This window comes from Fusarium odoratissimum, assembly GCF_000260195.1.
Source record: "Fusarium odoratissimum NRRL 54006 unplaced genomic scaffold supercont1.6, whole genome shotgun sequence".
In the NCBI taxonomy this organism is placed as follows: Eukaryota; Fungi; Ascomycota; class Sordariomycetes; order Hypocreales; family Nectriaceae; genus Fusarium; species Fusarium odoratissimum.
In genome coordinates this window covers 597,905-623,987 of record NW_022158692.1, presented here as the reverse complement: position 1 = coordinate 623,987, position 26,083 = coordinate 597,905, and the positions used below count along the sequence as shown (strand labels likewise).

Here is a 26,083-nt window from a genome sequence, read left to right as displayed (position 1 = left end):
GCACATTGTGAGAAGGTCATGTTAAACAGCACAACAAACCCAGAATGACAGCTTAAAACACAAACGAATAGCATTTTGAGTTGGGAATAACTATCATGAATCATAACTAAAGACCAATGCAAGGCAACGCAATCTTAATACGCCAACGCTTCCATGCAAACCCCAGGAGAGAGCTCAATCTAATGCCCCTAACATCAACCCAAACACCATCAAATACACGGCGAATGTCTTCCACTCCCCTCTCCATCTCCTCCCCATCCAAACGTCCGCTGCAAAACCTCCAATCCCGCTCTCATCCCCCTCGCGGAGTCTTCAGCCCCAGGCACCACACACTCGTCCACTATATCATCACGACTCAACCGTCCTCGCCGCCTCGTCCGAATGGCCTGCTCAATGGGCCGTCGCCAGAGCCTGAACCACTGATCTTCACTCATACATGCATATCGTAGCGTTCCCTGTCTGTCAGGTCGGCTTAACGACCACTCCACGAATACCGTCTCGTACCACCTCGTTCGCAGCGATACCCACGGCCAAGTGAATATCCATAGGAGAGTAAAATAAAACAAAAGTACAATCCATCGTGTGAGGCGCCATCGATTGGTTATGCAGCGGTTGTATATCTCAACGCGGGCATTCGTCGTAGGAAACGTAATGTTGACTTCCCCACGATATCCCGTCCCCCGCACCAAACTCTCCAGCCTAGACCCCACGAGGGCGAAATCCCAGCCCGTCAAGCGCCGCTCTAGCACAAACACCTTTAGACCGGCTTTGCTCGCACAGTATCGATAGCACCATTGCGCAACACCCGGTGTGCCCTCCTCTGGCGGTCCTCTCCCTCCGAATCCCGGTGCGCGTGTCATAGTCGCTGTCCCGCGGCGCACTTTGTCGAAATTGTTCACGGCGCGTATGCGTCTCCATGAACGACGGGTTGCCATCTCTTGATACAACAGGGGCGTGAGTTCAATGTGGATGTCAAAGTCGATTCCATCCTTGCTGGATTTGCGGCCTAGACCTTGGATGCGAACGTATGGTCTTGGTGGTTCCTTGGCGAGTTCTGAGATGTGCTGTTCGAGAAATTCAGGGTCTGCATCAAGACGCTTGTCGAGATAGTAGACTACTTTGTCGTTGGAAGTTCCCTTGAAGGGATGCAGACCAAGGGAGGATGAGCTGGTAGGCAACAGGTCAAATGGATTCGCGTGAGGCCCCTCATTGTCGACTACAGTGTAACTCGGAGGCGGATCATCCTCTGAGCGGTCCGTATAAGGCGTTACATTCTGCTGTTGTCGTTGATCCTCTGGGTAATGATGCATCGGCATTTGCGAAGTAGACGTTTGACCACTCGTCACGCTCTCCGAGTCCAAGTGCGGAGGAGTCTGTGACGTTCGCTGCGATGCCATACTAGACGATATTCCCACAGCCAAAGAGTTAATCGCCCGTGACGGGTTGATGAAGAACGATATAAAAAGTCGGAGATGGTGATCAAGTCTAGATCCTGATGGAGTGCTGAGCACGTGCCCAATCCGACCTCGCCACAGCGGTACACGTAAGTATTGGCTGTGAAGCACTGCCAAAAAACCGCGGTGGAAAATGAGGGGTGAAGAAGAATACAGTAAACAAGAGGGGGGATACGAGCAAGCGAATGAAACTATTTTATAAGACAAGAGCTAGAGTTGATGTTATGTTGTCAAGTCGTCAAGGCCAACGAATCGGTCTGTAACCCAGTGACGAAAGCAAAGATACGTACCCTTGTCAGTAAAGCTGGTGCTGCCTGAGAGTCATGCTTGCCCTGCATTGAGTGAGCAGGGGTAATGCAGTTACTGAAGCATTTATATGAATAGACACATACTCTATACAGTATCTACGTTAATAAGTTGTATTAAACTATTGAAGTATCAGGGTGTATCCAGTTCATGCAATCTTGACGCCGAATTGCGGAGAAGATCTCATCCACTTTCCGGACCCACTTTGGCGTTGACGATGGCTTCATTTTGATGACATTAGACATTACCACAGTATCCTGATACACATTTCAGGCACCACCCAGCACCAGTCAATGCTCGGAACTCATAATTATAGGCATATGCCTTCTATACTTTTATTCAAGTCCATGGCTCATCACCACAAATATACAAGTACTGAATCCCGGAAACCGTTCCTCTCATACTTTTAATCCTCCTCTTCTATACGTGGTAGTTTCTCTTTCTCCCCCTATGGATCAACATCCACCAAACGTCCAGAATCCCACTTCTTCTTCGCCGCCTTGAGGAGAACATCCAGCTCACCACTCATCTCACACATACTTCGGAATGTACCATCCTTGTTGTTGATGAGTTCCCAAGGATGAGCATACTCAACCACCTGGCCCTTATCGAGAACCAGCACCTTGTCGTAGTCTACAATGGTTGCTAGTCGATGGGCAATTGTGATCACGGTGCCTGTGAGCTCGCGGATTGTTTCTTGGATCTTTGAGTCGGTGGCGTAGTCGATGGATGCTGTGGCTTCGTCCATGACTAACACTGTGGGAGACTTGAGCATGGCTCGAGCAAGACACAGAAGCTGGCGCTGTCCTTGTGACAGGTTTGAGCCGGATGCTGCAACTGGTGATTGAAGATTCAAGAAAATGTTCTTGTTGGTCTTGGTAGTCGGTGAGTTTGGTGAGCCAGGTGTTTGTGTAGGCGTAGGTGGCGATGTTAGAGCCTCATCCGGACCAATGAGCTGTACTCGTCGGAGCGCAGCAAAGATCTGATCATCTGTGTATTGATCGAATGGATCCAAGTTGCTTCGAATCGTGCCGTGGAATAGTGTGGGATCTTGAGGAACAATAGTGATGTTCTCTCGGAGATCCTGAAGACCAATGCTGCCAATCTCGAGTCCGTCGATAAGGATCTTGCCCTTGTCTGCCTCTAGCGCCCGGAAAATTGCCAGAGCCAGAGAACTCTTGCCTGCACCTGTTCTTCCAACAATACCAACCTTTTCTTGCGGCTCAATCTTGAGTGTAATGTTCTGCAAGACAGGGTTGAGCTCCTTTCGGTAACTTGTTGTGTAGTCCACAAACTCGACCGATCCCTTGCGAGGCCAGTCTGCTGGGGGTCGGCTGTCCTCAATAACAGCTTCTGCCTCTTGCTCAACATCGAGATACTCCTTGATACGTTCCATAGAGTTCATGTTTTGCTCGTTAATGGCATAAAGACGTACAAGCCACAGAACGCTCTCGGTGAAGCTCAATGCGTAGCTCAGAGAAATACCCGCAGCACCTGCATCGGTCTTACCAAGGTTGAGGATAAGGAACATGCCAGCAAAGAAGGCCACCAAGTCTCCCACAAGATCAGCCCTGAAGGCCAGCCATCTATTGCATGCCCACAGGTAAATGAAGGGTCGGCTCTGAGTGTTGATCTTCTCCAGATTGTCTCGGATGAATCGTCGCTCGTCACCATAAGCTCGAATGGTTGTCATACCACTCAATGTCTCTCCAAATTGCTGGAACAGAGGACTGCGCTGAACTGCCTCAAGACGCTTCAGATCACGAGAAGCTCGGAGGTAGAAAGCGGCGATGAGGTAGAACAGAACAGCAATACCAGCAGCGGCGTACAAGAAGTTGGGTGTGATGTATGCGATCAGGCCAACCGTCATCATGAGAGAAATGCCACAGCTGATTACTCCAATTGCCACAGGTGCAATTTCTTGATCGACCGCCTCCAGATCTTTACTGAATCGGTTCATCAACTGGCCTAGTGGCGTAACATCAAAGAACCTGAACTTAGCTCGCGTCACAGATGCTATCAACCGATCGTGAATGCCCTTTGATGCCGTCAACGATCCCAGGAAGATCCACAGATCTCTGAAGAGAGCTGCGAGGGCACCAGCAATTCCGATAGCAGCGAGAACGCTCAAGTAGTACATGGCGTTGACCCCATGCGGGTGATCTTGCGCAGAAATGGACCCATCGAGAGACTTCATGTCTTCCACAGAGCCAAGTCGGACAACGTTGGCAAAGCCGACAGCGTTGAATTGTGTAGAAGAGTACATAGCCGGGATGACCTTTGACTCTGCTGTACCATTGACGTATTGGTTCGCCCATACGCGGACCCAGAGGTTGGTGGCCAATCCAGAAACCTGCTGAGAAATAAAGACGAAGAGAGCAACAATCCAGAACCACCAAGGGCCCATAGACTGAAGGTACAGCTTGAGAACGGGCCACTTGACTGACCCAGTGGCCTTGGTCTCTTCCATAGCATCCTTCTTGGGTTTGTTCTGAGCGTCCTTCTTGGAGCTATCCACGCCATCGAGAGCATCGCCTTGGCCGTTAACGGTGGTTTCATCATCACCGACGCTTGAGGGGACACGAGAAGGAATGCGCGAGGGGTTGGCTGAGCCGGGATGAGACTTTTGAATCTCCTCACCAAGCTTGCCGGAAGCAATAACCTCAGCTGAAGGACCTTGGATATCAACTCGACCATTCTCGAGCAGGACCACGTAATCCGAAGCAGGAACACAGAGGGTCGTGTTGTGTGTGACAAGAACACAAGTTCGGTTCCTCATGAGGGGTCCTCGAATGCAGTTGCTAAAGATCCATTGCGCGGTGTGCGAGTCAACAGCGCTCAGACAGTCGTCAAGTAGTAGATGGGCAGAGTTGGAGTAGAGAGCACGAGCAAGAGAAATACGTTGCTTCTGTCCACCAGAAAGTGTGATGCCCTTTTCTCCAACCAGTGTTTCGTCGCCGTGGTCGAGAATCTGGAGGTCGCGTTCCAGTGCACAAGCCACAATGACATTGCGGTACCGTTGCTCGTCAAATGGTGCAGAGAAGAGAATGTTTTCGCGGACGTTTGCATTAACCAACCAAGCGGATTGTGCGACGTAGGCGATCGTGTTGGCGAGACCAGTCTCAGGGTCGGGGTGAACGTCTTCTCGGCTGCGGCCACCAGGACAGTAAACGCCACCTTCAAGCAGAGTCATTTCGCCAAGAAGACCCATCAACATGGATGTCTTTCCGGAACCTGTAGGGCCTGCGATGATATTCAGCTTACCGATCTTGAAATCAATGTCCAGATCCATGAGTCGGAAAGCACGGGCACTATCCTCAGCAACAGTGTCTTTGCTACCCCACGTAAGAGTAGCGTTGTTGAAACCAATTCGCCTGACACCGTCGTCATCCACATTATCCAAGCCAAGCTGGATATACTTGTCGGTCTCTTCCTCCTGAAGAAACTCCTCCACACGATCGATAGAAACCTTGGTTTCCTGGACGTGGGCGAACATATCGCCAAACTGGTCCAGAGGGACGCGGAGGAGCATGAAGAGTGACATGGCTGTAAAGGCAATGGATGGCTTCAGGGGCTTTTTCTCGACAACTGTGTAGACAAGGAACGAGAAGAAGGTGATGAGAACGGGCACGGAGTTCCAAATAGCTACAGCCAGTGCCCAGACCATGAACCTCGAACGCAAAGCCTTGAGTTCCAGTTGACGCTTCTCGTCAATGATACGGCCAAAGCGTTGTTCCCAGGCAAAGTACTTGATGATGCGAATGTTTTGCAAGACTTCATTGGTTACGTTAGTACGCTTATCGGTTGCTGCAAGAATTCTCTTCGAAGTGATGGTGAAACCCCGAGCAAGACCGTAGTTGACAGGCAGGAGGAGGACCATGACGATGATACCAGGGATGGCACTTAGACCCATGACCTGCCAGAGCAGTACAACAGCAATAACCAGCTGTGTAGGAGCGGAAGCACACAGAAAGTGTAGATACGCAGTGACTTCGGAGATCTTGAAACTGTCGATAGACATGAGGTTGATGATAGTACCCAGATTGGCCTGCTCATCAGCAGAATCGTCCTTCTTGTCGTCCTTGATACTCTCGTTGGCAGATTCGGCATCGTTGGGAGAGGCTTTCTTATCGCCCTTCTTCATGCTCAAGGCTCGCTTAATCTTTCCAACAAAGCCATTCTGCGTCTCGTCTTCCTTTGGAGGGCTAACTTTGTCATCAAGCAGCACCTTGTCCTTGCCTGTGGAAGCCTTGCGACGAAGTGCTTTGGCATAGATGTCGCCAATAATAAGAGCTCGGACACGGATGCAGATCTTTCGACCAATCCAGAGAGCTTGGTTATCGGCGTATGAACGTATTAAATCGACTACAGGAAGGCCAATGACATAAAGCCAGATGACATTAATCGGTAGGTTGCTACCCGATTTTTCTGTATTCTCGCCTTCCCAGAATTCGATTGTCTTCTCCAGTCCTGCATTGTAGTCTTCCACGAATTCGAGAATTACCTTCAGAAGAAGGGTTGGCGCAAAAGTGAAGAGGCCAGCAAGGACGGCGAGAGCGCATTGAATCAGCAAGTCCCGCTTGAAGTACTTGAGCAGATGCACCGCAAGAGAACCAGTTCGTTTCATCTGACGGTAATCAGCAATAACAGCAGCGGCCTTGTCCTTGGGCAGCAAGTTCCAAACATGCTCCATTTCCATTGGAGCCTTCCAGCCCTTGTAGACAATGGCATCAACCCAGCCAAACACAGCCAGGGAAAACAGACTGGCCAAGGGCTCACGCGAGGGCTCAATTCCGTCCTCCCATTCCAAGCGGACTGTTTTGTTGCCCTTTCTAGTGGTCATTGCCATTACGAAAAGGAGCGTGATAAGTGCAAACTCCACAATCGTTGTGTTCTTGTCGGTTCGGCTAATGTCATCTTGGAGGAAGGCGGATCGGAAAAGAAAGACTGAGAGAACCCAGTTGAAGCCGTAGAGGAAAGCCGTATGGTTCCAGAGATGAGGACCACGCCATTTCAGAGCACCGAGCACCAGACGCAGAGTCGAGAGGATAAAAACGTAGATCCAAATAAGTAGACCAGCAATAGCTGCAGGACGACTATGGCGCCCCTTGCTGCCTTCAGTCAGCTGAAGAATATTTACAGCAATGAGACCAGCGATAGCAAGTTCCTCGACGACCTGCGAAACCAATTGTCCGGGAGGTGTGTCGGCTTGTACAATAGAACCACGAGTAGTAGTCTTGACAAGGGCCAATCGACCGCCGTTAATCTCAAGCCCATCATCGTCATCAGAATCGTCAACCTGCTCGGGAGGAAGATCGGTATGGCTGTGGCGTCGGTCCTCGCTTGCAAGCTGTTGATACCTAGCTTTGGACTTGGACCAGGAGCTCAGAACGCGGGAGATGCTTGTCCAGGCCAAAAGCGCAACGGAAACGAACAGGGCGATCAGAGGGAACAGAATCTGCAGGTAGCTAGAGCAGTACAAGAAAAACGGTCAGCCAGCTTTTCAAAGCACAGGGGTCAAGACAAGGGAGCACAAACTCTACTCGGAAGCAGACGCTGAAGTCATCAATCTCCCATATAGTTCCATTGCACTGCGCAAACCCCATGGTTTCAGAGATATTGCTCAGGTCGAGCTCACTGGTGTGGGGGACTGCCGCAGGGGCGGAAAGCAAGTAATTCGAGATGTCGCGACAATGGATTGACGGGATTGTATGCGTTAAAAGAGTTCTCAGGCAACGGGTTCGGGCAGGTGCTCGTCAAGACCCAAGGTGGGTTGCACGCGTGCGTCGAACTGGTAGCGGTGGCTGCGGCGCCGGAGGTGTCGAGGGTGTCAAGGTATTGCAGTCTTGTCGGTGCTTTGTCGCAATGATCCCGGTCAAGTGTCACTTGCAAGCACCATTGAGCGTGGCGTGACGGAAGCGATTCTGGTAGAACCCGGATAGTCAAGAACTGAAATCTCAAGACCGTAATTGCGCTTCTTTGCGATCGCAATTTTTGAGTCGTTCAGCACTCAATCGAACTGTAAGATGATGCCGAGGTCGCAGATTGTCGTGGTGATCATCGATCAGATGCCGTCAGAGTTTGTATGCGAACTCTGAACACTCTCCGACGAATGACGTCTTTGTAGAGAGCGTGAAGGGACCAAAAAGAATACTCTGCAAGAAACCAAAATGAAAGAATATCAGTACCGATGTCAATGGAAGTATTAGATGAAGAATGCAGTCGAAACAAAAAGTTTTGACCGTGACTTGCAGGAACTAAGAAAAGAGGAGGAAGAGACGAAGAGTGCGGCGGCCGTTGAAGAGAAGAACCAAACGAACCGAACGAACGGGGAAGACTAGGCCAGGCCCAAACAACACAAGTCCGAGATACGTTATGGATTCACACGCACGCAAGACAAGACAAGACAAGACTTTACTCTTGTTGGATGCACCGGGGGGAGAGGAAAGTGGAGGGCATGTGTCGGTGTCCAGGGAGTGAGATGCAAGCTATGAAGCTTTAGTGGGGCAGTGATGGCCTAGGCTAGGCACAGTGCAGTAGGTCAGGTAACGGTGGATGCGATGCGATGCGATGCGATCCATACAGATGATGAATGCAATGTTGCCCTGCTCTGTAACTTTACGAACGCCCTGAATTTAGTTGGCGTCGGGTTATTCCTTGACTATTTCTTCGTACAGAATTAACTTTGAGAAAACCTCTAGCCTCAACGATCCTTTGGACCCATTTACCCACTATAAATTTCTCACAACTCGTCATGACAAACATTAGCAATTAATGATGCGAGCAATCTGTATGTTACCCCAGTTCTATACTGTATGACGGGGCTGCGGGGACAATCACCTCGTCTACTCCGTTTCAAGCAGGTGTCAGATTCCTCAATTCAACACAATCAATTGAATGCTATGAATGTTTTCATGTTCAAATGCTACTGATTGATAGCAAATGATCCTTGAAAAAGGTCACAAGGATATCAACGTTGAGCCAAAACTCAGACATGTCTAGACAAGGTATTTTAACCACACAGACCCAGTTAGCGTTCGAACTTGAAGATACCTAACCGACCGCTACAAAAGTGCCCTTTGCATCAGGTAACTCGCTCCGACAGCCTTATCTAACAGGTATCGGTCATGACGTTATGAGACATATGAGACATTGGCTCGGAATTGATACCGACAGACTGTAAAATGATGGACTGACTCGAAAAAACAAGGGCGAAGTTATAGGACTAAGGAGTGGTAAACCATCGTGAGTTGACGCGTGGGAACGTGCAGTTATTTATGAATCAGTGAAATGCCAGTAGTCTTGACTAATTTCCACGCACGTACCTGTATTCGGTAGACACGGTGATAACTGGGATCGTGATCGTTGTCAATTGAAAGAAGTGCAATTGAAAGAGCCTGATTAATACCTAATTGATTACATTGACTGCTACCAAACATTCGACGATGATCCTCTACCCGTGTATACCGGCGAGTGTCCCCATTCAAGTGGCTCGTGATTGTTCTCTTTCATCCACCCAGATGAATTGTATCTGCAGACAAAGATCATTCATGAAGGTCAAACATCATTGCCCTTCTTTGTTTGATCAACAATTGCCAATTGCATCCTAACCATATCATGCAATTCACGACAAACGTTCCAGTCAAGCACCATCACAAGCTACCCTAGAAAGAACAATCTCCACAACAACACCAAATGAGCTGAAGTCTTGCGTCCTCTTTGAACAGGGATCATGCCTTCAACAGCTTCCATGCCACCCTGCGGTCTGAGCGCACCCATCACAATTGTGTCCGTAGCTCTATGATATGCAGGAAATACGCCTCATCCAATCGCTTATAACTTTGTTTCTCACCTATCAACCGTCAAAAACGCCATTGAGGCTCTATACACCGTGCTATATTATCACAGTCTTTGCAACAATCACATTGTCGAGCAGCACAACTTTCAAACGTACTGTACGACGAGACACATGTCGTGCATTCAGCCTCAACACATGCAAACCGTCAGGTTGATCACAATCCCCTCTTTCGTGATTCGCTATCCCTCACCGCCGGCTAATACACTCGTTCCTTACTGTTACTCCAGATCCCTGGGGAAAACGGTTCCCCCACGTTCTAATGCCGTGTAGCGGTTACATTCAACGTCTTTGACCAATCGAAGTCTGATGACCTTGCAGTTGAACTGGGTGTGTTCCTGTTGGACCGTGACGCGAGGGCCTCACTTCTGCAGGACCGGTGAGACCTGCCGTGTTGAGACAATCCGTGAACTAGACTCTGGTGTAGAGATTGTTTAACTCTTTGGTTATGTAACCATGTAGGGTGACAGTCATCGCTTTATTCATTCCCATGTAAACTACCCTGCAGTTACAGTCAAGCGAAATCGGACGTTGCACAATTGGCATTAAATATATGTCATTCATAGATCGTTCTTGAGTTACAACGGAGCTCATCCGTACCACACGTGGCTTTCAGACATGGCGTCCCTCTCCAACCAACCCGTCATGACAGCTCTTGAGCTATTTTTGTTAATATTGACACGACAGCCTTTAATAACTGTCCCAATTCCCTTCCCAGCCAAGATGACATCACTACCCCGACTCCTCCGGCTTGTCGAGCAAAAAGGAAACAAAAACATGTTAACTATTTTATCTTTTCTTCCTCTTTACTGTTGATACACAATACGCCCGTCTCGGGCCACAACGTAAGGCTGAATCAATCGTGCCTTAGTTCGTCAAGATGGCTGATTAGCCCATAATCATGCCCTTCATACCGGCCATGTCACCCTCCTTGGCGGCGATTTCGAAGTAACCGTAGATGATACTGTATCTGTTAGTATTGCGATTGAAGTATTAAGACGAGATTCAACTTACGTGACAGCAAGGAGAGTACCAGTACCGGAACCAAGAGCGCCCAAAAGGTCACTGGTGACGGAGAGCGCACCAATGCAGGCACCACCAAAGGCAGCGGCAGTAGGAATGATACGCTTGAGCTCTTTGTACATGGACTGATCACGGTGACCGGCCATGACGAGACCCTGATCCTTGAGCTGCTTGGCAACATCACGAGGGCTGGAGCCAGAAACCTCAATCCAGGTCTTGGAGAAGAGAGCGCAAGCACCGAGCATGTAGACAATGTAGGCACTCATGTGGATAGGGTCGAGAAGAGCCTCCTTCATGTTCTGGGGAGGAGACATGTAGTAGACGAGACCAGAGGTAGCGTGGAGCTGAGAAGAACCATCCTTAGCCTCCCAGACACCGAAGAGACGGACAAGGAGGTTCTCAGAGAAGCGGGAGTAGAGCATCTGGCTGATAAGGAAGACGTTGGAAGAAAGAGCGGACTGCAGCATGATGGGCATGTTGGAGGTGTAGAACAGGCGGACGGGGTAAGATCCACGAGCACCACGCTGGCGAGAAGACTTGACGGGGATCTCGACGCGGAAACCCTGGAGGTAGATGACAGCGGCGAAGACGGCAATGGTGGCAAGGAGGTTCATGATGTTGGGGAGGTTCTGGCGGTAGAAAGCCTCCTGGAGAGCTCGCTGCTTGTTGGGCCAGGTCATGAGGAGGTGGAAGAGGGCAATGACAGCACCCTCAAACTCGGGACCACGGCCAGTGTTGATGGTGGTGGGGGAGAAAGCCTTCCACATGATGGACTCGCAGATGTTGGTGGCAATGAACAGAGAGATACCGCTGCCAAGACCGTAGCCCTTCTGGAGGAGCTCGTCGAGGAGGATGACAATCATGCCGGCAACAACAAGCTGGAGAATCAGGAGGAAGACAATACCAGCACCGAGGTCGGAGGGAGGTCCATAGAGACCGGAGAAGACGTAGACAGTAGCAGTACCGGCGGAGAGGATGAAGGCCAGAAGCTTCTGGGCGGTCTGGTAGAGCTCGCGGTCGGACTTGAGGTCAAGGTTGACGTCGATCATGTGGGTGCCAGCAAGGAGCTGGAAAACCATGCCAGAGGAGATGATGGGGGTGATACCCAATTCCATCAGTGTACCACGGTTACTCGCGATGACCATTCGCAGCCAGTATAGAGGATCCGAGTTGTCGGAGGAGACGATACCGTAGAGAGGCATCTGGCTCATGACCAGGAAGATGAGGAGGGTGAGGGCCGTCCACATGAGCTTCTGGTTGAAGGGAATCTTGGTCTCCGGCTGCTGAACCTCAGGGAGGAACGGCACGAACGGTTTGACCAGATCGAGGAATCGTACTATCGAGCGCAGCCACTGTCAGCTTTGGTCTGATGATCGCGATGCCAATTGGCAATTGCGCGCCATTTTGTGATGTCGCGCGAGCTCAAAAGTTTGAGCTTCAGCTCCAGACAAGGAGAACAACTTACGGGAACTCATGGTGGGCAACGATACTAAAGGGACAGAACAAGAATTGGACTATTCATCCAATGAGGGGAAGAAAGAAGGAAAGAAAAGGAAGATGCTGAGCTTGAAGAGCCCAGGCGATTTGAAGGGTCGATGGGAGAATAATTAAAGGAGAGCTGGGGGGGCGGAGGTTGGCGATCTGGCTTCAATGAGCCCAAATTGTAGATGTGTCCAATATTGGGAGTGGAGTGGCACGTGACCGACCCCAGCCAGGGGCGAGATGGGAGCTCCAGCTAAGTTTCCATTCCCTGAGCTTCTCCATAGGTAAAACGTACCTATAGGGAGCTAGCTAGCTGTGAACAAAGGGGTTTCAGCCTCTGAGACCAATTGAAGCTAAGCTTTGAACCCCGCCGTAATTTTTCCGTCAAAATGACTCCGCTTTGCCTGTTCTGGAACATTTGAGGATTTGACTCAATATCGTTCATCAGCACTGGAACAAAACGACAAGGGCAAATATCGTGTATCAGTATTTATGGCTTTATCATATTAGATGCTTCGTCGCCTGAGTCCTCTTCTCAGGCGAAATGTCACTACAATGTCTAGAAAACCTCCAGCAGAACCCCTGGTGGTTGTGCTAGGATCAACGGGCACGGGCAAGTCAGATGTAAGTGTTATGCTACATGACAGAATGGATCTGACGAATTTAGTTGGCTGTTGAACTCGCAACTCGGTTGAATGGTGAAATCATCAATGCCGATGCTATGCAGTTGTATAATGGACTGCCAATCATCACCAACAAAATCACTGTTGAAGAACAGCGTGGTATTCCTCATCATCTTCTTGGACATATTTCTTTGGATGAGCAACCATGGGATGTTGATGATTTCAAGAGGGAAGCGACTCGAACAATACGGGAGATTCGCGGTCGAGGACGATTGCCCATCCTCGTCGGTGGTTCACAGTATTACGTCGACCCTATACTCTTCAAAGAGGTTATTCTAGATGACATAGACCTGGATATGTCCAAGTCATTTCCAATTCTGCAAGAGTCAGGCGAAGTTATGCTCCACGAGTTACGAAAGGTTGACCCTGTCATGGCCGATCGATGGCACCCCAAGGATCGTCGCAAGATTCAGCGATCTCTGGAGATTTACCTAAGGAGCGGCAAAAGAGCATCCGAATACTATGCTGAGCAACAAGCTAGAAAAGAAGCGGCTCAGCAAGACGCCAACAAACAGCCCTGGGAGAATCTGCTGTTCTGGGTCTACTCGGAACGAGATGTCCTACGAGATCGTCTCGATAAGCGAGTCGATAAGATGCAGACGAGTGGACTCATGGATGAAGTCCGAGAACTTTACGAATTTAAGCATAAAAAGGAAGTGGAAGGTCAACGGCTTGACATGACAAAGGGCATTTGGCAGTCAATTGGATATAAGCAATTCGAGCCATACCTGTCTGCTGTTGACGAGGGGCGAGAGGCTGCAGAGCTTGAGAAATTGAAGAGCGCAGGACTTGAAGAGATGAAGTCGGCAACGAGAAGATACGCTGTCTACCAGACTCGCTGGATAAGACTGAAGCAGATTCCACGGATACGCGAGATTGGCCCAGAAGCTATGAACAACATGTATCTTCTAGACAGTACGGATGTTTCAGCATATGGACAGAACGTCGTTGAGCCGGCGATCAAGTTGACGGAGCAGTTCCTGAAAGGCGAAGAACGTCCATTACCGACTGAGATATCGTCACTCGCTAAAGAGGTTCTCACACAAGTTGGCAACCCACCACCAAAAGCAACACCGTGTAAACGTACATGCGAAGTCTGTCATACGGTGTTAATGACAGAAGAAGCATGGAAGCAGCACTTGAAGAGTTCAACTCACCGACGAGTTGTTCGCAAGAAAGCTAGAACGTCTTTGGTTCCAGTGGAAAAAGTGCCCAAGGACAAAGATGAAGGAGACTCTGGGCCAGAGTTAGGGTCCATGTTTTCAGAGTGATCAATACAAACAGTCAAACCTTACCATGCCACGATCTGAGGTCCGTTCCGTACCGGTATTTAACGATCACGTCACTTGCAATGATATGAGAATTATGGTTACGCGTAAAGCTGGCTGCTGAAGGTCATCGCTCTTGAAACAATATACCGACACCAGATGCCGTCATCGGATCGACTCGGATGCTAGCCGTTCACCCGTGTAAACGAATAAATGAGGTATCATTCGATGTTTCAATCAGGTCTGTTTGAAATGCCGTGTGAACCATCAAGTCTGCCTTACAAATCGAAGTGACCCTGAAGCCCTAACCGGACTCCGAGAGGTTAAGAGCAGACAAACCGTTGAACTCTATCATAGGGCTTACCGTAATTATGATGAGTTGGCAGAGTCGAGCATACATCAAGACCATCTATGCGACGTCCTTTGGCTTGATCAAGGATCATGCCAGTTTGCATAATGGTCAGCTGGCCTAGGCTACAAGGACGATAATAACCCGCTCACCCGAATCAGGCACAAGACCTTCAATGCGGCAGATCATGATAGAAGTCAGTTTTGATGAACTGCTACTCTTCAGAGCCTGATAGGTTCACCGGACACTCGGTGATATCACGTCCGTGGGGGCATATCATCAGAACGCGAAAGATAGACAAGGATACGAAAACCATATGGGGCCGGGCTGTTGCCATAACCCGACGAGTGAGAGCAACACAGGGAGTCATGGAAAGACTGCGGAGAAGAACTTATAGGTAATCATGGACCTGAACTGAGCGTTTGGGTCTAAGAGGCCAGGTAGTCTACCTAGTTTAAGTGGCTTAACCTTCCGGAGCTTCCGAAGTTTACGAAAATATTGATCAAGAGTTTCAGACGGTTGTGTATAAAGGTCTGACGTAGGGTGCTAAACTACAGACCCTTTGGGATAGTATCGGATCAAGGTTTTAAGTATTTAATGTCCGTCAGTCTGCATACGGTAACTATTCTGATACAAATTGAGTCATCGGGCAGGGCTGGCGCTCTGGTCCGTTGCGGCGGACTTGGATGACAAAAGTCCGCCGCTATCCAGCTAGACGGGCTCGAGTTCGGGTCCAGGGGGTCCTCATTGGTCAGTTTCAGCTAGAAGATTCGATTTTAGCACATCGACCATGTGAAACTCAAAGGAATGCACCAGCGATTTTCCTGTCAGGCAGCTTTATATCAACCTTGCCCTTTGGATCTTTGAGGCCAGGTCTACCGTCTATTTACGGTATGGAGAATTAAGGCAACAAAATATCTGCCTGAATCAATACAGCCCTAAGAACAAAGGGGTATTTTACTTATATTTATTCCTCTATGTTTACTTCCCTGAAACCTACGTCAACTGATGTGATTGTTGAATAAACGGAATACGCGGATTCCGGTATGCGCGTTTAATTATTCAATCCTTTCATACCACCTTTTATGCAGAGGCATTGGGCAACTAGCACAATCTTCAACAACCACTGAACAATCCGACAAGACAAGGAAAAAACCAAAGCCCCTGGGCTACCTCCCAGAAGAGACAAGACAAGCAACGCACCTCAGCCATAACCGGCTCTACATTATACCGGTAGACTCGGCATCTTACGGTATCGTCAGCTGCCCTGCTTATCGTTTTTTGCACCGGGGAGTTTTAGAGTGTTGATCGATCATATCCATTTCACATCATCATTTTTGTTTCTCTTCCTCCTCTTTCAGTCCTGACAGAACCTTTGTTCCATTTGCGTTTCTGTTCTGCTGCCCCTCCCCCTCACTCACCTGACCCCAGTGAAACGGACGGAAGCGGGCTTCTGAAGAACCCCAGCTACCCGCCTGCCTGAGCTGTACGTACTGTACAGTCTTAAGGTGGAGCTCACGCTGGCGTCATAGGATATTTTACTCAACCTTCAACTCTCAACGACGAGACTCTATAACTGTTATGTGAGGTTTTGCTCAATTCTGCGGTCATGTCAAGCAATATTACTCACGGGCCGGGCTCTGTGTCGCACAAGAACCCTCGTGTCTTGGCCTGCGTCTTGTGTCAGCATCGCAAGATCAAATGCGATCGTAACACGCCCTGTTCAAACTGCATCAAGGTGAGCATCTACAGCCGCAATCTCTTATCAGCTTTAGTTATTGATGCGACTTTATAGGCAAATGTTACCTGTACTCCAAGCACTCCCGCTCCAGCAAGGAAGCGCCGGAGACCCAATCAGGACCTTCAGGAAAGACTTGCACGATGTGAGCAGTTGCTAAAACAATATGCCGATGGTTCTGTACCATCTCCTTCTGCTGTTGGTCATTCGCCTGCTACAAATGGGACCGCACCAGATACTTATCCCGCGACACCTACCAACATCGATGGCCAGTCCAAGTGGAAACCAACGGGAAAGATGGTCAAGGAAGAAGGTGGAGTGCGATTCATGGACAGTTATCTCTGGGCTAATATCCACGATGAGGTGAGTCTACTGACTTGACCTGCTAACATGCACTAATGCCATTCAAGCTCCAAGCCATGAGAGAAATTGTCGACACCGATGATCCAGAAGAAGCCAGTGTTATGGGCTCTGAAGATTTGAGCCCAGATTACAATATCGATCTTCTGATACCAGCCGATACAGCTACCAGATCCTGCGAGGAACTTCAGCCTGAGCCAGTTCACATCTTTAGACTCTGGCAGTTGTTTGTCGATCGCGTCAATCCTCTGACCAAGATCATCCATGTTCCATCTGTGCAGCCATTTGCCTTGGAGATGGCTACCGATATCAACAAGATCCCACTCAACTACCAGGCTCTCTTATTCGCCATCTTCACCATGGCCACAGTATCCCTCACCGAGGCTGAGTGTCTTCAGATGCTGGGAACGTCTCGGGATGAAGCTCTTCGGCGGTATACCATTGGAACCAAAGTGGCACTTACAAAGTTTAACTTTCTCAAAAATTACGACATGGTGGCTCTGCAGGCATTGCTGCTATACTTGGTAAGACTATAATGCCCCTGTGTGACTGTTGCTGACGATACCAGTTATCTCTCCAGAACCGATATGATCGACATGCGGCCTGGATTCTTAGTGGAATGGTCGTGCGTATCGCGCAAAAGATGGGCTACCACCGTGACGGCGACTACCTGGGACTGAACGCCTTTGAGACCGAAATGCGACGACGTATGTGGTGGCAGATCATCCTCCAAGATGCCAAGAACGCTCTAGTTTCTGGCTTGAGCCACTCGCTTCTTCCAAGCAGCTGGGACACCAAGATGCCACAAAACGTAAACGATGCCGACCTTTTCCCAGGATCAATCGAACCCGTTCTACCCCGCGAGGGTCCAACAGAAATGGCTTTCTGTCTAATCGGCTACCAAATCGCCAAATTCCTCGTCAACGCCGAATCACTCCACGGAACCCCCGGATTAGAAGCTGCCGTCATGGGACACGACTTTGAAGGCCAGGATCCTGCAATTCTACCGAGCATCCAACAGTACCGAGATTTGGTGGACAATTTGGAACAGAATTTGCTGGAGGTTGAGGCCCGTTACATCGACCCAACAGCAGGAAACGTACACATTGCCGCCCTCAGCATTCGTCCGATGATCTGCAGCAAGATGAGAGAGATACTAGTCCCCATGAAGGAGCAGCCAGAATGGGGAACAGAAATTCTCGACAAGAAGGATAACCTCTTCAAGATTGTGTTGATGAACAATGAGCACAGCACCGATGCTTATGGCGTGATGGACCAAACTGGTTTCCTCTGGTTCCTCAAATTTCATTTCCAGATTGATATCTTTACAGTCATGACCAAGCAGCTCTGCCAGCGACCAACTGGTTCCCTCGCCGACCGCGCATGGAACATGGTTCAGAAGATTTACCACTACCACACCGAACTCCTCGACATTTCCCAAAAGACATACTACATCCAAGCCCAAACAGTACTGAAAGCTTGGAAGAACCGAGAACAAGCCTTCAGAGCAGCTGGCCAACCCCTCGAGACACCAAACTTTATCTATCGCCTACGAGACGTCGTCAAGAGCGAGAACCGAACTTCAGAACCTTCGCCACAACAACCTGTCGCCCATCCTCCGCAAAACTCACATCAAATGACTGATCTTGATCCGTTCTTGGGTAATTATCTGGATGTCTCGACGCTGAATTGGGATTTATGGGGGACCATGAACCAACCGCCACAGCAGCAGCAGAGTCAGATGCCTGTTTCGTTATTTGGCAATTTCCCAATGGGCAATATGGGTTAGGGTTATGAGATTGTACTTATGAAAAGTTTGGGGTTGGTATGATAACGAGCTGGGAATCTCCATGGAGTAGGGTGCATGCTGGATTTATAGAGCGGCGTTGGTAGGGATGGATATTACCAGGGGAGCAATTGTATCAATATATTTTGTCAACAGTCACAAGTTATGAGCCACGACATTTTGGAGTCTTTGTTAGAAGTGTCTGGCTAACCATTGTCCTTGATCCCCTCACAGCCATTCCTTGATCTTCCGCCTGCCCATCATTGCAGTCCCCATGCCTCAGACATCATCAGTTCTGAGCATGAGCATGACGCTCACGAGGCAATTCAAAAACCGGATAAACATGTCCCGCACCATTGCTCCCACGCACAAGAGGATGGTTTAAAGCACCATCAGGCATGGCATCCAGTTCGATGTCAGAGTTGGCATCAGAATCGTCATGCTCACGGCCGCGGGTACCAGTAGGTGATTTGGGACGAGAACGCCAGCTGCAGAAGAGAACTGCTGCGAGGAAGATGACAACGACGGCGGTGCAGCTGATGGCGATGGCGATGATGACGCTTCTGTCGCTCATGCGGCGGTGGATGGTGTTGGTCATTGTTGCGGTTGACTGAGATGTTAGTCGTGATGCGAGATAGGGGGGTGACATACCGAGATGGGGGCTTGAGACTTGCGAGGAAGCATGCCGCGGTTTATTCTTTACTGCCAATGGGAATTACTTGAAGATGTTCACCAAGGGATGCATGCGAGTGAAGTATGGAGGAGATGAGGTATTGACATACACTACTGTTGAGCAAACACTGCAACGGATCGATGTATTATGGGAACACTGTTTTTGTATATTTCTGTGTAGCAAACGATAAGTGAAGAAGATAATAAACTTGCGTATGGACAAGATCATGTAACCGTTTGGACTTGGTTAATGAATGCCCAAGTCTGCGAACATATCATTTCTAGATGACTGGCACTGATAGCCACATACACTTACAGCCATTCCAAACAACCTCAACCTCTACCTTGTCTGACCTACCTGCCTGAGTGTACACTCGCTATAACTTACCTAAACCTGTTCCGCAGTTGACCCATTACCAGCCGCCACATTGAGTCTCGCCGCTCTTGTAGCACGCTCCTGAACCTCTTTTCTCTGCTCCTTCTTCTGCTGCCGATGGGCCAGATACTGCAGACAACAGCACGGAACAATAAAGAGGAGAAACAGAACCGCCATGCCGACTGCCAAACCAATGATGGCTATCTTGTCAGAGCGGCTGGGATTGCCGTGATAGTGCTGTGTTGAGGCATCGAGTGTTGCAGTGGGGGAGGCGATGGTGATGAAACTACTGGGGGAGGCCATTTTTATTCTGATGGATAGGAACATACCTGTCGGTGAGATTCTGATGTTTGTAGGCTTGGCAGATGGTTTGGGGGCTGGTGAGGAGGATGGAGTTATATAAGGGTTTATGGGTATTTGTGAGCCGACAGCAGTGAACATGGTGATGCTGCAAGAACAGGGCATTGTTACGGCGTTGGCCGCGGGAACACTCAATCTCTTCAGAGTCTGACGTCAGTTTCGCTTTCTTTGTTCTGGCCGGCTCAAGATCTCAACGTGAACTGAACTAGTCATGACGAGAACGTCTTGAAGAGAATGGCGATCATCTAATATCGAAGGCGAGTCTTTGCACAGTTTAGTTGCACATCAACTCAAGCTCCTTGCCATGGCTGTGCGGTGCATATCTACACCTTGAAGCGCGGCATAAACGATAGGCTTTACGTATTCAGACGTGATGCCATGCATCGTTGTTCAGTGTCCAGCAGTATGCTATGGCCCTAACCCAATTGGCCTTCGTCTCACGCGTTGAGCACCTCGAATCTTCAACCGCAGCCACTATAGGCAAGCAATCATAATCACGGGCACACATATACATCAGAATGTAGATCTCAAAAATGAAACGACACCTAGACGGGAAAACTAGGTGTCGAGATTAACGACGGATCCAATTTCCCAATATTCTTCTAAGAACTGTTCTCGAGTCCAAAGACCCTGCCTACAATGCTGTCCACTCTCTACACTAGACAGCGTGCGGCGAACGTTCTTGTCTATCTGAAGAAGAAAGGAAAATCGAAACGCGACAAAAAAATTCGCGATAACAAAACTCAAGATTCTGCTTAGTCATTCGACATACGCACGTGATGAGCGAACATAGTGGGTCACGTGCGTCCCGAGATGAGGAATTGACATCATCCTATTGGCTGATTGGACCGAGAAGCCGAGGAGGCCCGTTCCGATGTCTCGAGAATAGGAAGCCATCATCATTGATACCCAGATACGAATCTCGCACTTGAAGCATCGACGCTGACGATATCGTTGACCGGACCTTGGCTGAACCCTTTCTCTTCGAAATCGATAGATACTCACAATCCGCCACGATGCTCGCTCAACGTGTTGGCGTCGCCGCTCTTCGTCAAGGTACTTTCGCAATCCGAACCTCGACATCCCGATATCTAACAGCTCTATAGGCGCGACCAAGCCCTTCTTCGCCCAGAACATTCCCAAGGCTGCTCTCGCTGCTGGAATCTCTACCTCTTCTCCCCTACGGTATGTCCCTAGCATCAATTGAGCTTCACGCATCTCACATTCGCAGCGCTGTCGGTTCTACCAAGGTCTCTCAACAAGACGGCCATCAGATCCTCGTCAACCAGCGCCTCAACCGTCCCGTCTCTCCCCACCTGGCCATCTACAAGATCGAGCAGACATGGTTCGGTAGCTCCGCCTGGAACCGAATCACCGGCTGCACCCTCTCCGCGACTATGTACGGTTTCTCCCTCGCCTACCTCGCCGCTCCTCTTGTCGGACTTCACCTCGAGAGCGCAAGCATCGCCACCTTCGCCGCCGGTCTCCCCCTCGCCATCAAGGGCGGTATCAAGTTCACACTAGGCTTCCCCTTCGTCTACCACGCCATCAGCGGCTTCAAGCATCTCCTGTACGACGCTGGCAAGGGTTTCGCCAAGACGACTATTATCCAGGCCGACAAGTACATCTGGGCTGCCAGTTTCCTCGGCGCCATTGGCCTGGTTGCTTTCCTGTAAAATACCAAAACTGAACGGAGATGGAAGGATATAGATGGTATGGTTCGCAGTGGATGATACAATGGATAAGGGAAGGAGTATGGCAAGGATGAGAAACTCGTGTACGAGTATTAGCCTGAGGGCATTCCTGACTTTGAGCAAAGAATTTTATTATCTGTACACAAGCGCCTTTAAATGCTTGAGCCTGTTCTAACCAATACCTCGTGAGGTATCGCAACCAAACGCCATTCGCCTGTCGTGAATATTACATGCCAAGTTCTAATCCAAGAATCGAGCATCCAGGATTGTCCTGATCAATCTCCGATTACCGGAAGAGGCAATCTTTTCCCCAATGATGGGCCCGATAAAGTCCTTCAGTTCGGATATATCTGTCTCAACGTTTGCTGTACCATTGACTCCATTGGCGTCTGATTCGACATGATCTGCCAGCGAAGCCACAGCTTGTACTATGCCCTGAACCAGCATCTCGTAGTCCATTGTACCCTCTGCCTTTTCCTTCAGAGGCTGCAGGATCCCCGAGTCAAAAGTCTGCAGGTTACGTAGGACTAGCACGCGGATTGCTTCTGGACCTCCTGCTTCCAACAGGCCGTGGATGGCACCGTAGAGAACCGCGGGGGGTTTGGTAGGGTCGAGAAAGTATTTGAGGCATGTCCTCGTCAACTTGGGCCGTAGGAGTGTGTTGGAAGCCGAGTATTTGCGCGCAATTCGTCCAACCAGAGATGCAGCCAGCTGTCGAAGATCATACTGCTCCTTGAGAGCATCTGTCCCCTCATCAGTGCCCAATTTTCTCGCCATCAGACAAGTAAGAGCGGGGGCTGAGAGGGGGCTGGCGTAGGGATCCAGGAAAAGGCTCTTGTTCTCGATGAGAGCATTCGTCAACTCCATCATCTGCTTAAGAGTGAAGGTGTCATCGAGATGGTGTGTTACTCGGTCCATGATGAAGGTGATGAAGTATGGGATGAGCTGGTGAAGACCAGGGTCGTCTCTCACGGAACCGAGAGCGGCTTGCCGTAGGCGTACCACTTCTTCGTCAGGATTGTCGTCGAGAACAGCAGCCTGGATTTTATCAAAGTAGAGTATGAGCTCCTTGCTCACAATGTGCTTAACGGATGGTTTCATGGAGACATTGTCATTGCCTGCCAAGGCGGACAAGGCAGGGTTCGCACCAGGTCCCTTGGGGAGGAGTTCCTGCGATCGAGATTCGGAAGTCGTGGGGTTCTGAGGGATGGAAGGCTGGACACCTTCGATGGCGAGCCAGTGCGCTGAAGACGTTAGCCTGGAATCATGCGCTGACCGGAAAACATACCTGTAAAACCCATGTCGCGCGGCACCTTAGGCAGAGGCGCATTGATGAGCTTCTCAAAATCGACCTCCTCATCCTCAATGTAGAATAGAGGCTGGCCAGGTCCAAGGCTGGCCTCGCCGTATCGTAGCGGACGCGTAGAATCGTAGCCGTAGAGGGGCTCAACGTCGAGCGCCTTGAGCGCGAGGGAGATATCGTTGACGGTAAGGGTTGTTCTGCGGGCGGCACGCATGAAGCGCAGAGACTCCACGATGACCTGGCCGACTCGGTATTCGACATCCTGTGTCAAGCACTTGAGCGCCTCTTCGTTGAGAGAGCTGATGCCAACCGACTCTGCGACATCCTTGACATTATCAGGATTCCAGAGCAGTTTGGGGGTATCGGTAGCCATGGCGCTGGTAGACGCGCAGGAAGGCGCTGACTTCGGTGATGCGATTCAGAGGGCAGTGCAGGTGGGTTCAGATGGTGTCGAAGGAAGTGTAAGGTATATTATTGAGTTGCGTGAATGTGAAGCTTGACGAGGCTGAGATGGAGGTGCGCATTGTGATAGTGTGGCTTGATAGGTTAGCGCCACACTAGAGAGGCTGGTCGATAACAAGATTGTACTGTGTACAGAGCCTGACCATGCTTAAATAAGTTTTGGATGGCATACTTTGTTACAACTTCTCTCCAATCCGTCATCTCAGCTTCAACCATTCATCAAGTGCTAGCTGACTATAATTCGATGTTGATGGCGCAATCGAGGCGCATTAATCGCCAGCAGATGGAATAACTAAACGAAACCTCGTACGGAGTAGTGAGGTGAAGTAATTGCAACATCGAGCTAAGATACCTTGTCAGTTATTTGAATACCAATCTCTAGAGTTTCTTCATCATCTCTAGCATCATGACAGCTGCAATTCGACATCCTATCACTGCTGGGCATGTTGGCTAACCTGATGTTACACACGGGCCGGGCCTTGATAAGCATCCCCAGTGAGCAGGAAAACCTCTGACATTGAATCAAGGTGCCCAAAGCATCTAATCTAAGGCCTACTAAATCTACACTAAATTATACTAAGTCCAATTAAGTCTTTTGTCACTTAGAATAGATATCCTAAGACTTCTTGCCTCACCATAGTATCTTGCTTGTCAAGCGAGGTCAAGAGACTGAGGCACCTTGCAATGACGTTACCTAATGGTTACTCTCAAGAGCTCACTCGGAATTGTAAGGACCTTACTGATAAAATATGATTGGAGTTACCTTGACCTAAGACAACATTAAGGAGGTAAAAAAAGCGCTGTGACATATCGGATGATTTAGGGTGAACGGGTAGCATCCTACACAAGCCATAAACACTCCAATATCTAGATCTGAGGCAATGAACAATTTCCCACCTCAAAATATGCTATCTATCCACGAATTTGATCCTGCTGATAGCCTCCAAAAGGTCGAATCAGGGAGATCGATTCGATAGCGTGAACCTTGAGATTCCCGTGACATCTTGCCTAAAGCATTCCCCCACGTGAAGGAAATGTCCATCAAAGATCATAGTAGTTCTCGATAGTTAGGGGAACTTGTTGGTTGCCCCGATACAGCAGAATGTAATGCATCCTGGTGCCAACCCAATGGAAATTGAACTCCAAGTTCTGGAGCTCACCCACGGCATTCCAGGACAAGCAGCTTGCGAATCCAGGGATTGCATTTGGCCCCTCTTGGCGATACATGTTCACGTAGGAACGGCCATATCTCCCATGCCACACTGCCTGTGGAGGAACAGGTCTTCTGTTTTGGCCGTCAGCAGAGAGTTCATCGCCCTGGGGGGTGTATCAGCCAAAGGTTCTACCAGCACATGTGTGAATGAGATACTCACCGGGTTCACAAGCCAAAGAATAGATATATCGGTGCTACTTTCCAAGCCATAGCCTTCTCCCGAGGCTCGAGAATTGACCTGCACAATCGGCTGATTTGACTGGCTATTTGCCTGAATACCATGGAACACGGCACCTCGAGCTACTGCAGTCCAACTATGGAAACTGGTCAGTTACGGTGAGCGCGAGACGCTAGCGCTAAAATGACCCTTGATCGCCTTCGAAACAGACGATATTGGTTGAGGGAGATGACCTTTTGGCCATGATTTTCATCTTCTCGTGAAGATAAAGGTTAAGGCCAACCCCTCCAGCCATGAAGACATGCTGGAAACCTCAGTATTTGCAAGTTACGCCTCTATCCGGTCTGGAATTTACTCACCTTGGTCGGGTTTCCTGTCTCTCGGACTTACCAGTGACCTCTCTGACTTTACTAAGTTGACAATCTGGTCAACAATGGGATCGAAAACTCCGTTGATGTCGTCCCTAGAGTACTCATCAGCTGCCTCCTATGGCTAATTCCGGGGAAAGATGAACGAAGAGAAAATGAACAACAGCTTATTACTTACACGGTAAAGGTCATGTTGAGACTGTCAGGGTGCGCCATAGGTTGTCGTCTAGCCTGAGACCCAAGAAAGTTTACAGGAAGGCGAAAGCGCGTGCCTGCCATACCGAGAGAGTGATTTATCTTCAAATTTTCATCCCAGATACTCTCTACGAACTCATGGAAGTCCTCGTTGGTCAGAGCCTTGAATGTTGGCCTCGGGCACTCTCTCTTGGCCTTGCCCTTGACCAGGTCCAGGAAGGCCTCGTCTACAAGAGACCCCCCAGCAAAAATACATTTGCCAGGGGAAATCTCCCGCACGGCGAAGGGCTGGATAGACACCACTTGATAGGAGATCAGGTCCTGTCGAGGAGATAAGTGACACGAAGAGACTGACGTTGGAGCAGTCAATTCACTCACTGTAGTTCCTCCACCGCAGTCGCAGATAATAACTGTGTCTCTGACCTGGAATCCTGGCCCTGATAGATGATTTAGACGGCGTCCAAATGTACACATTGTGCGAGGATTTGCTTTGCCTACCTGAAGGTTGCCCGGGTAGACTGAAGTAGCCGGCATGAGAGCGATGCCGGTGGCCTCTGTCTCTGTAACAGATTTCCGCACAAGACGAATGTTTGGATCGAGAATATTGGCAGACTGAATGGCCTGATAGAGCTTTTTTCGAGCGTCTGTCGGCCAGACGACTGGGACCGTCACGGTGATTACAACATGATACTGCGCAAACTCGTCAATCTGCTTGACACGGTCACAAATTTCCTCGTGAGCATGTTTCCAGATAACTCCAAGAAAAGTTGAGGTGGAGTCGACGGCACTCATATCTAGTGCCTCACGTTCTTTGGTTAAGATGTCAAGTTTCGTCGATACTCGGAGATCATGGGGCAAGTCGTCCATGTGTGGAAGTGACAGTTTTAACCACCCTAGCCATTTACCGTCGTATTCCGAGCCATTGTAAATACCCGTGGGGTACTTCGTAGGGACCTTT

The 26,083-nt window shown here is 49.5% G+C and overlaps 10 protein-coding genes across 12 annotated transcripts; 3 read left to right on the top strand and 7 right to left on the bottom strand.

Moving 5' to 3' along the window:
* Positions 1-45: 45 nt before the first annotated feature.
* On the bottom strand, positions 46-1,859 carry FOIG_04842 (uncharacterized protein). Its single transcript, XM_031203168.1, has 2 exons — positions 1,745-1,859; positions 46-1,664 (listed from the first exon to the last, which is right to left on the bottom strand). Exons 1-2 carry the CDS (start codon positions 1,790-1,792, stop codon positions 210-212), a joined length of 1,503 nt encoding a protein of 500 aa, XP_031066747.1. The 5' UTR covers positions 1,793-1,859; the 3' UTR covers positions 46-209.
* Positions 1,860-2,024: 165 nt separating this feature from the next.
* Positions 2,025-8,268, bottom strand: FOIG_04841 (ATPase). Its single transcript, XM_031203167.1, has 2 exons — positions 7,299-8,268; positions 2,025-7,228 (listed from the first exon to the last, which is right to left on the bottom strand). The coding sequence occupies exons 1-2, from the start codon at positions 7,364-7,366 to the stop codon at positions 2,209-2,211; spliced, it is 5,088 nt and encodes a 1,695-aa protein (XP_031066746.1). The 5' UTR covers positions 7,367-8,268; the 3' UTR covers positions 2,025-2,208.
* Positions 8,269-10,116: 1,848 nt separating this feature from the next.
* FOIG_04840 (protein transporter SEC61 subunit alpha) lies at positions 10,117-12,338 on the bottom strand. Of its 2 annotated transcripts, XM_031203165.1 has the most exons (3): positions 12,104-12,338; positions 10,630-11,974; positions 10,117-10,579 (listed from the first exon to the last, which is right to left on the bottom strand). In XM_031203165.1, the coding sequence occupies exons 1-3, from the start codon at positions 12,111-12,113 to the stop codon at positions 10,504-10,506; spliced, it is 1,431 nt and encodes a 476-aa protein (XP_031066744.1). In that variant the 5' UTR covers positions 12,114-12,338; the 3' UTR covers positions 10,117-10,503. The 2 variants fall into 2 exon arrangements, with proteins under 2 accessions (XP_031066744.1, XP_031066745.1); XM_031203166.1 differs by lacking the exon at positions 12,104-12,338 and having other exon boundaries at positions 10,138-10,579; positions 10,630-12,024.
* A 194-nt stretch (positions 12,339-12,532) lies between these two features.
* On the top strand, positions 12,533-14,349 carry FOIG_04839 (tRNA dimethylallyltransferase). Its single transcript, XM_031203164.1, has 2 exons — positions 12,533-12,744; positions 12,788-14,349. Exons 1-2 carry the CDS (start codon positions 12,631-12,633, stop codon positions 14,072-14,074), a joined length of 1,401 nt encoding a protein of 466 aa, XP_031066743.1. The 5' UTR covers positions 12,533-12,630; the 3' UTR covers positions 14,075-14,349.
* Positions 14,350-15,037: 688 nt separating this feature from the next.
* On the top strand, positions 15,038-19,132 carry FOIG_04837 (uncharacterized protein). Of its 2 annotated transcripts, XM_031203161.1 has the most exons (4): positions 15,038-16,158; positions 16,216-16,521; positions 16,569-17,042; positions 17,087-19,132. In XM_031203161.1, exons 1-4 carry the CDS (start codon positions 16,030-16,032, stop codon positions 18,305-18,307), a joined length of 2,130 nt encoding a protein of 709 aa, XP_031066740.1. In that variant the 5' UTR covers positions 15,038-16,029; the 3' UTR covers positions 18,308-19,132. The 2 variants fall into 2 exon arrangements, with proteins under 2 accessions (XP_031066740.1, XP_031066741.1); XM_031203162.1 differs by having other exon boundaries at positions 16,216-17,042.
* On the bottom strand, positions 18,594-18,902 carry FOIG_04838 (uncharacterized protein; the record flags this gene model as incomplete). Its single annotated transcript, XM_031203163.1, has 1 exon — positions 18,594-18,902. One exon carries the CDS (start codon positions 18,900-18,902, stop codon positions 18,594-18,596), a length of 309 nt encoding a protein of 102 aa, XP_031066742.1.
* On the bottom strand, positions 19,124-19,793 carry FOIG_04836 (uncharacterized protein; the record flags this gene model as incomplete). The annotated part of the gene is made up of 1 exon (XM_031203160.1): positions 19,124-19,793. One exon carries the CDS (start codon positions 19,791-19,793, stop codon positions 19,365-19,367), a length of 429 nt encoding a protein of 142 aa, XP_031066739.1. The 3' UTR covers positions 19,124-19,364.
* A 42-nt stretch (positions 19,794-19,835) lies between these two features.
* FOIG_04834 (transcription initiation factor TFIID subunit 6) lies at positions 19,836-23,237 on the bottom strand. The gene is made up of 2 exons (XM_031203158.1): positions 22,695-23,237; positions 19,836-22,650 (listed from the first exon to the last, which is right to left on the bottom strand). Exons 1-2 carry the CDS (start codon positions 23,080-23,082, stop codon positions 21,647-21,649), a joined length of 1,392 nt encoding a protein of 463 aa, XP_031066737.1. The 5' UTR covers positions 23,083-23,237; the 3' UTR covers positions 19,836-21,646.
* On the top strand, positions 20,575-23,210 carry FOIG_04835 (uncharacterized protein). Its single transcript, XM_031203159.1, has 3 exons — positions 20,575-20,768; positions 20,819-20,897; positions 20,944-23,210. Exons 1-3 carry the CDS (start codon positions 20,729-20,731, stop codon positions 21,386-21,388), a joined length of 564 nt encoding a protein of 187 aa, XP_031066738.1. The 5' UTR covers positions 20,575-20,728; the 3' UTR covers positions 21,389-23,210.
* Positions 23,238-25,104: 1,867 nt separating the features above from the next.
* FOIG_04833 (uncharacterized protein) lies at positions 25,105-25,992 on the bottom strand (the record flags this gene model as incomplete). The annotated part of the gene is made up of 2 exons (XM_031203157.1): positions 25,105-25,446; positions 25,504-25,992. 2 exons carry the CDS (start codon positions 25,990-25,992, stop codon positions 25,105-25,107), a joined length of 831 nt encoding a protein of 276 aa, XP_031066736.1.
* Between the last annotated feature and the right edge of the window lie 91 nt (positions 25,993-26,083).